This window comes from Brassica napus, chromosome C9, assembly GCF_020379485.1.
Source record: "Brassica napus cultivar Da-Ae chromosome C9, Da-Ae, whole genome shotgun sequence".
Taxonomy (NCBI): Eukaryota; Viridiplantae; Streptophyta; class Magnoliopsida; order Brassicales; family Brassicaceae; genus Brassica; species Brassica napus.
This window is the reverse complement of record NC_063452.1, coordinates 60883272-60897510: the sequence shown is the minus strand read 5'-3', so window position 1 is coordinate 60897510 and position 14239 is coordinate 60883272. Positions and strand designations below refer to the sequence as shown.

Below are 14239 nucleotides of genomic sequence, written 5' to 3'. Positions count from 1 at the left end.
GCTCAAAAAACATATGCAAAAAACAATCATAAAACTGTAATAAAATGATTTATTCTTTTATGATTTTTATTAAATTAAAACATCAATGCAACGGGCTCATATCTTGTAATTTAATAATGATTATTTCTAATTTTTTTTATTTTTACTTACATCAATCTATCAAAATACGCAGGAAGGAAATAAATAAATTGCTGATTTCGAACTTTTTTAAACTTGACAGAAAAACATTTTTGTTTCTTATAATATATCTGGCGGAAAATACTAAAGCCCACATCTGTGAACCTCGAAGGACCATACAAAAGGGTTTTTATTTTAGGCTTAAGTTACAACTTTGAAGCCCATTTAACTTTCGGAAGATTTTCAGGATCTACCGTGCACGCGTGAGCAGACGTGCGAGTTTGTAAAATGGAACGTGGCTTTGTTCACGTTTCACAGTTAGGTGAGTGTTGCTGACAGCTATCTTTCGCCAAGTCCACGTACACTTTGATTTTTTGGTGTTATTGCTCTTAATAATCTTACAAACAAATATTTCTTTTCGAGTGTACATCAGATTGATTGACATCTTTTTGCTTAATTAGATTGATGACATTAATAATAATATAATTTGAATTCAGTTTTTTCCTACATTATTTTAAGAGTTTAAGAAACAATTGAAGATGAACAAAGCCTAGACTTATCCAAATCGAAGCATACGGTGGCCAGGGCCCAATTATGAACGTGTATTTTTCACAATCGAACGAATAGAAGTATAACTTTCTTACTTTCTGCTCCAAATGGAAAACAAAACACCATTATAAATTATTAGTATTATTATTTAGTAGGAAAGTGCTTCGCGTGCCCATGCTTACTACACATGCCATCATCATGCAGTTGTCTTCCATCTGATGTGTTTCTTTTCCTCACAAACTACCACTACAAGGAAAAGTTTGATTTCTGACCACCAAATCCGATAGAAATTGGTCAAAACAACGAGTTTTTGTCCGATCTCTAACCACTTAAAGTCGTCGGAAAAGCTCCGTCAAAAATTTATCTTGGTCAGAAAATTGTCAAATTTTTTTGACCAAAATAACGGTCATAAAAGTCGTCAGAAATTATCGTCGGTAAACGGTCAAAAATTTCTGACCATTTTCTAACGTATTACTGTCAAATTTAATCTACAAATATCTGACCACTTATTGACCTTTTTGTTATTAAAATTTTTGACGAATTTGTGATCATTTATTCTTGATGAAATTCTGACCATTTATAAAATTAATTAATTAAATTATTTATTAATCAATAAAATTGCAATTAAAATTTAAAAGACTAAACCAAATATATTTTAGACTTGAAACCTACTTAAACAATTAACATTAAATAGTTTTAGCATGTTACAAAAAAAAAAAAGTTTTAGCAAAATATTTTGCTAAAGTCTTAAAACAACCGTTAAAGTTACAATAGAGTTCATTACTAAAGCTTTAACCAAAAAACTACGAGCATAATATGTAACACACGTTTGTTACTAAAGCTTTAACAAAAAGACTACAAGCATAGCACTTATTCTTGAGTTGCATCTTCATCTTCTTGAAGCAAATCTGGAAATTTGCTAACAACCTTAGATGCTAAGTTTTGCAAATACTGTATAACCTTATCTTTCTCAGCTTTGTCATTCTCCAGTGTCACAATCTTCTCTGTTGCCATAGCAATCTTCTCATCAGCTATTGCTATCTTCTCGTTTGCAATCCGTTGTTGAACTTCTTGGTCCAAATTTGACATGAAAGAAGCTGAAGGAGGTACTTGTCCCGGATCCGGCAGTGTTTCAAACCCAAAACGGTGATCCTTAATGACAGGGATTTCCTGTAGAATGAGAAATATATAAGGAAAGCACAAAAAATTACAAAAAAAAATAAACAAACTAACTTAACCTTTAAAACCAGATTGTTGATATGTGCATGGGTAAGAAGGTTTGTCTCAGTTGATCCACCTTGAGTTAGCTGATCATTTATCTTCTCTTTGACAGTCTCCACAATCCGCTTCACTTTTTTGTCAAGAATGTCACCAGTTTTGCGACTTCGATGTGCATCCGCAAGAAATGCTAGCATATCAGGCTCTTCCCCTCCATTATCAATGGTCTTACCAAAATGAAAACCAAAAAATCAACCCACAGTAACTACAATTAGCCAAAGTATATTTAACAATATAATACCATTTCGTCTTTGCGCTTTTCATAGGATTTTTGCCCATGTGTTGTGTATTGCAATACCAAAACCACCACACTCGCTTTTCCGGTTGGTAGAGTTTGTGAAAGACTTTGCTTGGACTTTTTCATCCTTCCACAGCAATTCGTAACCCAGCCAATTATTATCTGATACCCACTCCGGAGGATCTTTGTTGAGCTCCCATTTTTCTTTCCATTCACACAAATTGCTTGAAAAAGATTTATGTGCCTTTTTATCGTAAGCAATTTTTACGGTTTCAGTAATGCTCGGTTCCCAAGTAAATTGTTGCTGAAAAGTAAAGAAACTTTATAGTGAATGAAGAAAGAGTAAAAACTAAATTTACAGTGATAAATTTAGTACCGCAAATGCTCTGAACCATCTTGTTTTTGCATCACGAGGTAGATGTTTATAAGTAGGATATGGTCCTGGTAGGTCAGTATCGACTGGGCCATGCCCATTTCCACCGCATTCAGCAGTCGTATCTGCCCCAAAATCTCCAAGCTGCCTCAATAAATAGTTACCATCTAACTCTGGTGGTGGTGGATCATGAACAACTTTTCCCTTTGTAAACAATGTCTGGATTCGGCGATAAGGATGTGAACTCGGTAGAAATCTTCTATGACAATCAAACCAACACGTCTTTCTTCCATGTTTCAACTGAAATGCATCAGTACTATCCTGACAATGTGGATACGATAACCTTCCATGTGTTGTCCATCCAGACAACATTCCATATGCGGGAAAATCACTGATAGTCCACATAAGTACTGCATGCATCTTGAAGTTCTGTCTGCATGAAATGTCAAATGTTTCTACATCATTTGCCCATAACTCTTGCAACTCATAAATCAGCGGCTGTAAGAAAACATCAAGAGATCGTTTGGGATGTTTTGGACCAGGAACAAGTATGGTGAGAAATAGAAACTCTCGTTTCATGCACAAAGAGGGGGGCAAATTGTAAGGTGTGACAATTACTGGCCATAATGAATATTGCCTTCCATGTTTTCCAAATGGGTTGAAACCATCAGTACATAATCCGAGGTAGACGTTTCTGCTCTCTGATGCAAATTCCTCATAAATTGATTGAAAGTGCTTCCATGCTTTTGCATCTGAGGGATGCACAATTTCTCCTTCACTTGAGTGCTCTTTAGCCATCTCATAGCACTTGCTGTGCGTTCCGATTGATATAACCTTTTAAGCCTATCAGCTAATGGCAAATACCACATACGTTTATATGGAACCTTAGCTCTTCCACTAGTGACCTTAAATCGGGGTTTACCACAAATTTACATGCCAAGTAGTTCGCATCGGCTTTCCAGTAAATCATACAGTTGTCGATGCAAACGTCTATCATTTGAAATGGCAAACCTAGACCCGAAACAAGTTTATCGACCTCGTCGTAAGAAGCTGGACACATATTATCTTCGGGGAGATAATCTTTCACAAAATCAGCAATTGCATCTACACAGTCTTCTGCCAAATTAAAATCTGATTTTATGGTCATCATCCTAGTTGCAGCCGATAAAGGAGAATAATCTTTTTTACAACCCTCATATATTGGATGCTTAGCTGCATCCAACATATCAAAAAATCTCCTTGCTTCTAAATTTGGTTCCTCAACTCTCTCTCCGTTTTCTATAAATGAAGAGATGTTTTCACGAAATGCATCGTTTACCATTTGCATTGTATCACTAGATTCAACTACCATTCTAGGTTCCTCTAAATTAACCGGCACATATTCACTAGTACTAGGCATATTTCCGGTATCAACTTCCCCATGAAAATACCATATTTTATAATTAGGTGTAAATCCGTATTGATACAAATGATTCCATACTCTTTCAATAGGAATGAATTTACTATTATCGCAACGAATACAAAGACAAAACGTCTTACCTTCTCTCAAAGTAATCTCTTGATTTCCGGCAAAACGCATGAACTCGTTAAGCCCTTCCGCAAACTCTTTTGAAATTTGCCCATTAGAATCCCATTGATCGTACATCCATCTACGAAAATTAAAAATATGTGAAGACATTTTAAGTGCTGTTTTCTTAACTTTGTATCTGTCTGTAGATTGCAAATGAATCAATTGCCTTATATAGATGATATATGACTAACGGCTAGTTTGCAAACTAAATGAAAAATCAGATTTTTGATCATTTTCCGACCACTGTCCCAACGGTTGGGAACAACTAAACTTTTTAAAATGCCTGACCACTTTCTGATTAGTTTCTGACCAAAATTCTGACGATCATAAAGTGGTCAAAATTCAGTCACAAATTACTGACCATTTTTTAACCAGTTTTTTTGGTCAGTAATTGCCGACCACTTTTTGTCCATTTATTTAGATCGTCATTAAATGATCAGTTTATGGTCGGAAACAGTTTTGACCAACTTAAGTGGTCAGAAAATTGGTTAGAATTCACTATGTTTTGTTGTAGTGTACATTTTGATTTCAAAACTTTTCTGTACCTAATAAAGTAAGAATGCTAGTGTGAAAAATAAGTTATGGGTTCAAAATGCTACGGCTATGGAAATCTACAATTCGTCATGCGTAGATTTCGCATATGATAAACATTTACACATGCAATTTGCATTACTAATCATATAGACGTGCATATACTAGTTATTTTGGGCCTGAAACATATTAAAACTGAACAAATATTCAAAGGATACAGCTAATATATTGATTTGGCCTACTCTAATTTGCTCGATAAATAGTTTAGCGGTTATACTTTAACGTAGAGTTTAAGTTAATTACATTTGAGGGAGTTTTTAAACAAATAACTAAATTTGCTAGAGTGTAAGTAGATATATAGCCTAGCGGATTGGGGGAAGAAACGCAATTGCTCTAGAGGCATCTTTTTTAAAGAACACGTACACACATTTCTTAAAATATATGGTGAAATGATCGCATGTTGTTTTGAGAATGTCACGAGATAACAAATGCGAGTGGTGTATGATAAGATTTGTTTCCTTCTTATGTGAATCTTCGTTTCTCCTATTCACAAAGTAGATAGCTCATTACAAAGTTCGGATTAAAAACTTATAGAATCACGCTCTACAGGCTACATCCCTATTAGACATGATACAAACGACTTAGGGTCCACAAATTACAATTGTTTTTTTGATAAGCCATGATCTGGTCGGCACCGGAATTAATTTGCTTAGTGCTAAAGAGTGGACTAGCCCAAAAGCGTACGACACCGTCTAACCCGAGTTTCAAATTACAAATTTATAATTTCGCCAAAAAAGAAAAACATTAAATACGTGTGCAAGAAATATTTCGAGGGATTTGATTTTGGTCTAATTTGGACCCATGAAGTTCGATGCACACATATAGTGTCTTCTCCACTTGGTCCGACCAAGACAAAGACAGAGACATATCATCCATTGGCTATGGCATAACCACTTCACTTTTAAAACCCATCGCACGTTCCATCATTGGCGTATCCAAAAGTCCAATGAATAATGTCAATTTCTAAACCATTTCAAGTATTAAAACATTAAGCAATTTTTGATCAAATTTATTTATTAACCTCATATAATATGTTTCACCTATGGATCACATAAAACGTGTAGATAAGAGAAGCTGTGTTTGAGGCTCCAGTTCATTTTTACCTACCACGATAGTCCCAAAGAACCCAAAAAATGATAAAATAAGTACGTGTTTGGAATTGTTGAGTTAGACAGTTCTGGGAATGGGTTTGAGAAGCTTTGTGTTTATAATTTTGCTTGACACTATCTAAAGCTAATATTTTAGATATCCTGAAATTGGAAACGTTTGGAACGAATAACTAGTACCTCTGGCACACAACACGAATAACCCATGATATTTCATTTCATGTACAGGAAAAGTATTTTGTACAACCTTCTTTCAGTATCATATATTTAAACTTTAACAAGTTTTTTTTTTCAGAAAATAAATCACTTTTGTGCTTCCAGTTTAATTAACAAATAAATAGGCACCATGAGATTCCACTAACTATTGTGTATATAAACATTAGAGAATCGGTCAATTCACTTCAGCATCCTCACACTTTGAATGCTCAACCAAACTTCACTTCATAGGTAAACTTCTTTGCAACCACATAAATTGAGAAGAAGATGAAAGAAAGAGATTCAGAGAGTTTTGAATCTCTCTCTCAAGTTCTCCCAAACACTTCAAATCCTGCACATATGATCCAAATGGCCATGGCAAACTCAGGTTCATCTGCAGCCGCACCTCCACGTCAAGACCAACATGACCGGTCAAAGTGGCTGCTCGACTGTCCTGAACCACCTAGCCCGTGGCATGAGCTTAAAAGCCAAGTCAAAGAATCTTTCCTAACCAAAGCCAAAAGGTTCAAGTCTCTTCAAAAACAGCCTCTCCCTAAACGAATCCTCTCTATCCTCCAAGCCGTTTTCCCAATCTTTGGTTGGTGCAGAAACTATAAACTCATCATGTTCAAGAACGATCTCATGGCTGGTCTAACCCTAGCTAGCCTTTGCATTCCCCAGGTATCTATTTTATAAAAACTAAAGAATGATGATCTGTTTGGAGATCTAAGTAATTTCTTTGATTTTTGTTTTCTTTTTGTTCAGAGCATTGGCTATGCAACTCTTGCAAAGCTTGATCCTCAATATGGCCTATGTAAGTTTATATTATGTATAAAAGTCATGTGTCTTTTATTGCTTGATAAAAAAAATGTGTTTGATACAGTCGAAATTCTAAATGTGTCTTGAACTAGACTTATATATGGAGCGTTACACATTTACAGATTCGAGCGTGGTGCCACCGTTGATATACGCATTGATGGGAACATCAAGAGAGGTAGCAATCGGACCAGTGGCTGTGGTATCTCTCCTTTTATCCTCAATGTTGCAGGAACTAATCGATCCAGAAACAGATCCCTTAGGCTACACGAAACTCGTTTTGACAACAACTTTCTTCGCTGGAATCTTCCAAGCTTCTTTCGGAATATTCAGATTGGGGTTTCTCGTGGATTTTCTGTCGCACGCAGCCATAGTAGGGTTCATGGGTGGTGCAGCCATTGTAATAGGACTCCAACAGCTTAAAGGTTTGCTTGGTATCACTAACTTCACCACAAACACTGACATTGTTTCTGTTCTTCGAACTGTCTGGAGATCTTGTCATCAACAATGGAGTCCTCATACTTTCATCCTCGGATGTTCTTTCCTCAGTTTTATCCTTATCGCTCGTTTCATCGTAAGTAAAATTTAAAGTTGCTTTGGTTAATAAATCTAGCTAGCACTAATTCTTAACTTTTGGTTCGATTCAATCTGAGTCTACCATATGAAGGTTCACGTGCTTTCGTTCCAGACCAATTAGCAATAAATATATAATGACATACTATGCTAAAATATTGTTTTTCTTCACGTTTAAAAATATACATATGTATAGGGTACTAAAAGTGTTAGATAATAAAATGAATTTAACAATGGAATATATGTATATTAGGGGAAAAAGAACAAAAAGCTGTTTTGGCTACCGGCAATAGCTCCGTTGATCTCCGTCGTAGTTTCAACGTTAATGGTGTTTCTCACTAAAGCCGACGAGCATGGCGTGAAGACAGTGAGGCATATCAAAGGAGGTCTTAATCCCATATCAATTAACGATCTTGAGTTTAATACTCCTCATCTTGGACATATCGCTAAAATCGGATTAATCGTTGCTGTTGTCGCTTTAACCGTGAGTCATTAACGTTTGACTATTAATTACTTATTTTCTATTATTGTTTTGATTAATTAATTACACATTTTTATCAGGAGGCCATTGCGGTGGGAAGGTCGTTCGCGGGAATAAAAGGGTATAGACTCGATGGAAACAAAGAAATGGTGGCCATTGGATTTATGAATGTTCTTGGTTCCTTAACATCTTGTTATGCTGCTACTGGTAATTTAACAAAATCTGCATTTCTTTAAATATGGAGATATATCAGTATCCTACTATATATACGATTGACATAACACATAAAAGTCATTTTGGTGGATGAATACAATTTGCTTACGTATTATTTTGTGAACTTCCTAGCTAGATCTTACTATTAAATAACAATAAGAAAAATAATTTCAAAACTTAAATGACCATCGCAGTGAGAATTTATTTTAATTAAATATAAACATCGATACATGTAAATGTAACTATATTCTTCTATATACGTAAATTACGTGTTCTGGCGACCTAAATTTGGCAAAATCGTCATCTTATTTTTTTCCTACAACAATTTTGCTTTAGGTTCTTTCTCTCGGACGGCGGTGAACTTCGCTGCCGGGTGTGAGACGGCGATGTCGAACATTGTAATGGCGGTTACAGTTTTTGTAGCACTCGAGTGCTTAACGAGGCTTCTCTACTATACTCCAATCGCGATCCTCGCCTCCATAATCCTTTCAGCACTTCCGGGATTAATCGACATTAATGAAGCTATTCACATTTGGAAAATTGATAAATTGGACTTTCTTGCTCTCATTGGAGCTTTCTTTGGCGTTTTATTCGGCTCTGTCGAGATCGGACTCCTCGTTGCGGTACGGATAAACATCGTCTAAAAAATATACACAAATATTAAGTCATAAAGTTATAACAATACCTTTGATGTTTTTTATTATAAAGATCGAGTTTAATTGATTGTATCTTTGTAGGTGGTTATTTCGTTTGCCAAGATCATACTCATATCGATTCGACCAGGGATTGAAACGCTCGGAAGAATTCCTGGGACCGACATTTTTGCAGATACTGATCAGTATCCTATGTCGGTTAAGACTCCCAGAGTGTTGATTTGTCGTGTCAAATCTGCATTGTTGTGCTTTGCTAATGCTAGTTCCATCGAGGAAAGGTATTGATGCACATAGGTTGAGCCCATATTGACTGATTACAAAGTTATAATTTATTTTACATATATTTAGCATCTACGTTCCTATAGGATAATGAGATGGATAAACGAGGAAGAAGAAGATGAAAACACAATGAGCAACGATGAGAGAAAGATCCTTTTTGTAGTCCTTGATATGTCAAGTAAGTGGACTTGCATAAAATAATGCAAAACTATATACAATATAATTTTTTCTTTTTAAAAATGATCGTAGGTTCAATTCTCTTCTTTTACTAACTTCAACTGTTTTCTATATGATTGTTAGTATTATAAGAAAAAAATAATTTTTATTTATTTTGTTTTATAACATTCCTCCTTTTTCTTAATTAACAGATTTAATGAACGTTGATACATCGGGAATTACGGCATTGGTGGAGCTCCATAATAATCTAATCCAAATTGGTATTGAGGTAAATCACATATTCTTACAAAGTTATAATCGTCCCCTGATCTATAGAACAAAATTAACGATAGAATAAATATCGTTTTGGATATTGATTTGCAGCTCGTGATCGTTAACCCTAAATGGCATGTATTCCACAAGCTGAATCAAGCAAAGTTCGTCAGCAAAATCGGCGGCAGAGTCTATTTGACAATCAGAGAAGCTCTCGATGCTTGCTTTGGACTGAAAGTTTGAGAAAAATAATATAATCAACATGCGTGTTTTACGGATTGTTGCATGCGAGTTTAGTAATTTAAAATGCGACGTGTGCATGATGATGAATAATTATTAAGTACGTATGTGCTATGTAGAGTGCCTTGGTACGTAAGCTCGATCGTGATAAATAAAGTCATGCAATCTGTAGTGTGCCGATCGATGGGTGTGTAACTATATTCGGTAACAATGTATAAATATAGATGTCGCTGGATAAATATTGTGTTTGTAATGTATTAATGTTAACGCGCTTGTTAAAGATGATCTAATTTTCCATCTGCAAAGTCGCTTATTAGCAGTATACTAGTATTCCATCACTAATTTTCAACGATGTTGCGTATAAAAACTACAAAGTATAAACCGATTTGGAGAGAAAAACACGTGTGTCTAAGTTCAATGTATCTTAATCCAAGGAGCAAAGGTATATGGTGAATCAGTTTCCAGACTCTTAATCATTTTTTTAGTAATAAATATGTGTTAAGAATTTTATTTAAAAGCCTGTAAATTTTTGTCTTCCAATGCAAATATCTTATTTAAGGGTTCTTATAAAAAATTTTAAACATTGTTTTATTTAAGATAAAATGTATTTATTATATAAAACATATTAAAGGATAACATTGTAAACATAGATTTTAAAATAAAAACATAAAAACAAAGATTAGTAAAAAAATCAAGAATAATTTGAAAGAAACATCTGAACCCAATTGGTGTCTTCATCACGTCCAAATTTAATAATTCCATAAACGTATATAGCCTTCTTCACGATTTCTTTCGATATAAACTCGTTTCGATACTTTGGTGTTGTGAATAAAATTTTATACATACAACTTCATATAGACACAAGCAATTTGATTCTTAAGTCTGTGACAAATCTTTACAAGTCGAGTAGTTTGATTAAGGGTTTTAATAAATAAGCTTATTTGTTTACCATTTGTAGTTTTATGGACGACTAAAGTTAGTGATCCCTGGTCCTCAGGGAAGGAGGCAAGTAAACATGTTTTGTCTACTCTTGCAGAAACTGAATATCACATTCAGACAAGGATCTGCTCGGCTTTAGGTTCACAGCAAGGGTCAACATATTAGGATCGGACGAGGACATGAACCATAAAGCCGCAGGCAGCTACAACGATCTGGCCTGATTGATTGGCAATAGTATCTGAAAGAAGAACAGAGCAATCCAACTGATATTCATTCACATATATACATACTTGGGTCCAGTTTCTGACCTATTTACAAATTCTTGATTATTATCTATACACTATCTTTTACAACCACAAAGAATCAAAGAACCAACTAGCTCCTATAAGTTAGAGACTTCGGTTTTGTATAGTCTTCGATTCAGTGGAAGGAACTGTCCGAGACAGGAATATGTTACCCTTTGAATCTTTCCTGCTGTACCTCTCCACCTCATTTCTCATCACTATGAGGCAGATGAGGAACTATATCTCTGTCATGTGTGATCCTGAAGGTATTAGGCACAAGCAAATGTCATGACTTGAACGTTTTCTTCTCTTCATTACATGCAAGCTTACATCTCAACACAAGTCAATTAACAACTTCAAAGGAACCAAAATTGCAGGCCTAACCGTTGAATTGTGGTAAGTGTTGATACTGGATTTCGTACTAAATCCATCCCGCTAAAAGAATTAGAATACCGGTTAGCATTAACTCGAGTTGAGTTTAAACCAGCCCAGAGAGACGTAATATCGGCCCATAGAGCCCGCACGAGTCAAAATGAGATCTTTGGCTTGGATCAAAGACTAAGTCTAAAAGATCCCCCATATCTCGGAAGGTAGCTCATAACTTGAATAATGGAGAAAGAAGTCAAAGCTAAATATGAGGAACACGTGTAACAAACTCACCAAACTTAGAAGATTCAACACCCTCCTATAAAAGAGGAACGAGATGGCTTTTGCAGGGGGGGCTGGAGCACTTTACTTTCCACAAAAGAAATAAACAGAATCATGAACATTGACACTAAAAATACAAGGAAGAAGACACGTGCTTTCTTGATTATCATCCCACTTCTCCAACATAAATCGAACCAACAACGGGACAAGGAACGGGATCAACAACGTATTGTTGCTTGCTTTACGGATCAATTACAGCCATGTATTTGATCAGACTAAAATCCTTCTTATCTCACGAGACCTCAACAAGAAGACGAGAGCTCTTCATATGATGTCTGATCTAACGAGATCATATGTAACCGATCCGAGTTCTTATAGATTCATCATCCGTTCGCAAACGATACAAGACCGATAAAATCGACATCTCACCCGAGATGACAATAACCGAACTACGTTCAGACTTGATCCCTTGACGGGTACGTAGGCAGCTCGATCCCGAGTTCAGTCACGATCCTTTTTCTCTTCCGAGATCTCGATGTTGTTTGACACGAAGAACAAAGTTCATTTTCAACGAATCGAACCTAATTCTATCATTGTGTTCTGAGGATATTGTCCCCCACGAAGTTCTTTCTTCCCTAGTTTTATATCTCAAACACTATCAAATACTTAGTGTAGATTTTAGGATCTACAGTAAGCACTATAGAAGCCATGGTGAACCTGAAAATGTAGGACCATTATTCATAAATCACAACATGACGCTGCTACTTTAACATTAACGCTATAACATTAACGCTGCTACTTTCTGGAATTACCAAAACATCAATTCATTCAAATCTATAACCAAAGCCTCAGGTGCTCCAACGCCAAACAAAGACGCACGAATCACCAAACCCTTACTACATCTTCTTTTCTTCTCTGCACAACAAAAACCACCCAATTACACAAAATTGAACAGATTCTTACATTATAAAAAAGGAATCAACTTTGTGAAAACAAGTGACATGAATCACTAAAATCCATAGAAATCACAAAAGCAGGACTCACACAACCATCATAAGTCTAAACTTCAAACACAAATTAAGGACTAGCTAATCCAAGTACTCATAAAACAAAAGGGATAGATATGTGACAATAAAACGCAATGGAGAGAATGATTACTCGTAGGTGGTGGTGGTGGGAAGAGGGGTAATGAGAACCTTTCATCTTGGCATCCACGCCGGTGATCTCGCAGCAGTCACATCTCAAACCGGACGGCGTCGTCTGGAACTCCGGGCAAGTCGATGATTTGCTTCGTCGAAGAGAGCCACCGACGATTTGCTTCGTCGTCGAGGAGAGCAACAAACGGTTTTCTTTGTGACTTGAAACTGTTTTTTTTTTCTCTCAACGCGAAGCGTGTTTCTAAGAGGCGTATCTTGTGTCCCTTAATTAAGATACATTGCTTAAGTTAATTGTTATTTTTTTTAAGTCTTAAATACTTTAAAAATCAACTTAAGATCCCCGATAATGATGGCCTTGGTTTAGTGGATGAGACTTTATAGGGTATGATACTATGATGTCACTTGGAAAAGTCAAGAGAGAGAAGCTCAATACTGGGAGGGTTAATGGTGTTTCTCAATTAAAATAGTCTATTCCACCTTTTGAGATCTAATTATTAGAGTTAATGGGGACTACTGTTTTATACACGATCTTCTCCTGATTCCTCACCGATTATACTATATGCGTCTAGGTTCACTGAATTAATCTTATTAAGTTTGAAAGTAAAGTTGATTTGCTAAGGCTTATGTTTACACGTCCCTGCCTATGTAAAACTAGTAAAAGTGTTAACTATATGATTCGAATCGCTAATAAACAATTCTAAAAAACAGAAACTACTAACAAACACTTCAAATTCCGCAATGTACAATTTTCTACTGTGGGGATGTCACATTTTCTTAATATAGGTTATGATGCATTTAATATTGTTTCATAAAGATAGCGGAATTGAATTGACTTCATAATATATCAACGAGTTCTGACTTTTGACTACGACCCTAAAAACAAAAACAATAATAAGTTGAAGATAGTAGTTTTAGTAGTCCAATGAGTTGGGTTCATGGGTGTTATGGACTCCAAAGCCCATGTTATTGCGTGAAACCATTTAGTGGACTAGAGGGATGCGAACTAATGGGCATCTAGTCCGAAACTAAAACTAACCACAACAGCCCTATAATTAGTAGATTTGAGCAATTTTGTCATTTTTAGTTTTTACGTTTTAGAGGGCTTTGAGAGTCAGTACAGATTCTTTCTCTCCCAAGGGATCTACGTCGGATGTCACGTCATTAATTCGGTCGACGTCGTGCCGACACTTGTTCCGCTCTACAAAACGCAGCACGTCATTTATTTAGTCACCGTACTGGTTTATTTTCGTTTTTGGCCCGTTGAACAAAAGTGGGCTTTGGTACGTCCTCTGTTCAAGGCCCTGGGAACACGACGACATACGGCGCTAACCCTAGATTCATCCTTCGTTGCTCTGAGTTCGAGTTCGATTTCGGCGGCGATGATGGCGATCAATTGTTCTCTATCTTCCCGTAACGGATAGCGACTTTATTCACATTAATGTCGACAACCACTAAGAGCCGTTCAATGAGTCATTTCCATGTCCGAAGTCTATAATCTCCGCTATAAATA

General features: G+C 36.0%; 1 protein-coding gene and 1 long non-coding RNA gene across 2 annotated transcripts; one reads left to right on the top strand and one right to left on the bottom strand.

The window, feature by feature from the left end:
- The first annotated feature begins 6199 nt into the window (after positions 1-6199).
- Positions 6200-9986, top strand: LOC125593166 (sulfate transporter 2.1-like). The gene is made up of 10 exons (XM_048769386.1): positions 6200-6698; positions 6783-6831; positions 6959-7407; positions 7660-7890; positions 7968-8094; positions 8437-8723; positions 8838-9031; positions 9119-9210; positions 9401-9477; positions 9573-9986. Exons 1-10 carry the CDS (start codon positions 6306-6308, stop codon positions 9702-9704), a joined length of 2031 nt encoding a protein of 676 aa, XP_048625343.1. The 5' UTR covers positions 6200-6305; the 3' UTR covers positions 9705-9986.
- Positions 9987-12228: 2242 nt separating this feature from the next.
- On the bottom strand, positions 12229-14239 carry LOC125593167. The gene is made up of 2 exons (XR_007329102.1): positions 12731-14239; positions 12229-12487 (listed from the first exon to the last, which is right to left on the bottom strand). It is a non-coding gene; the product is annotated as an uncharacterized LOC125593167 (long non-coding RNA).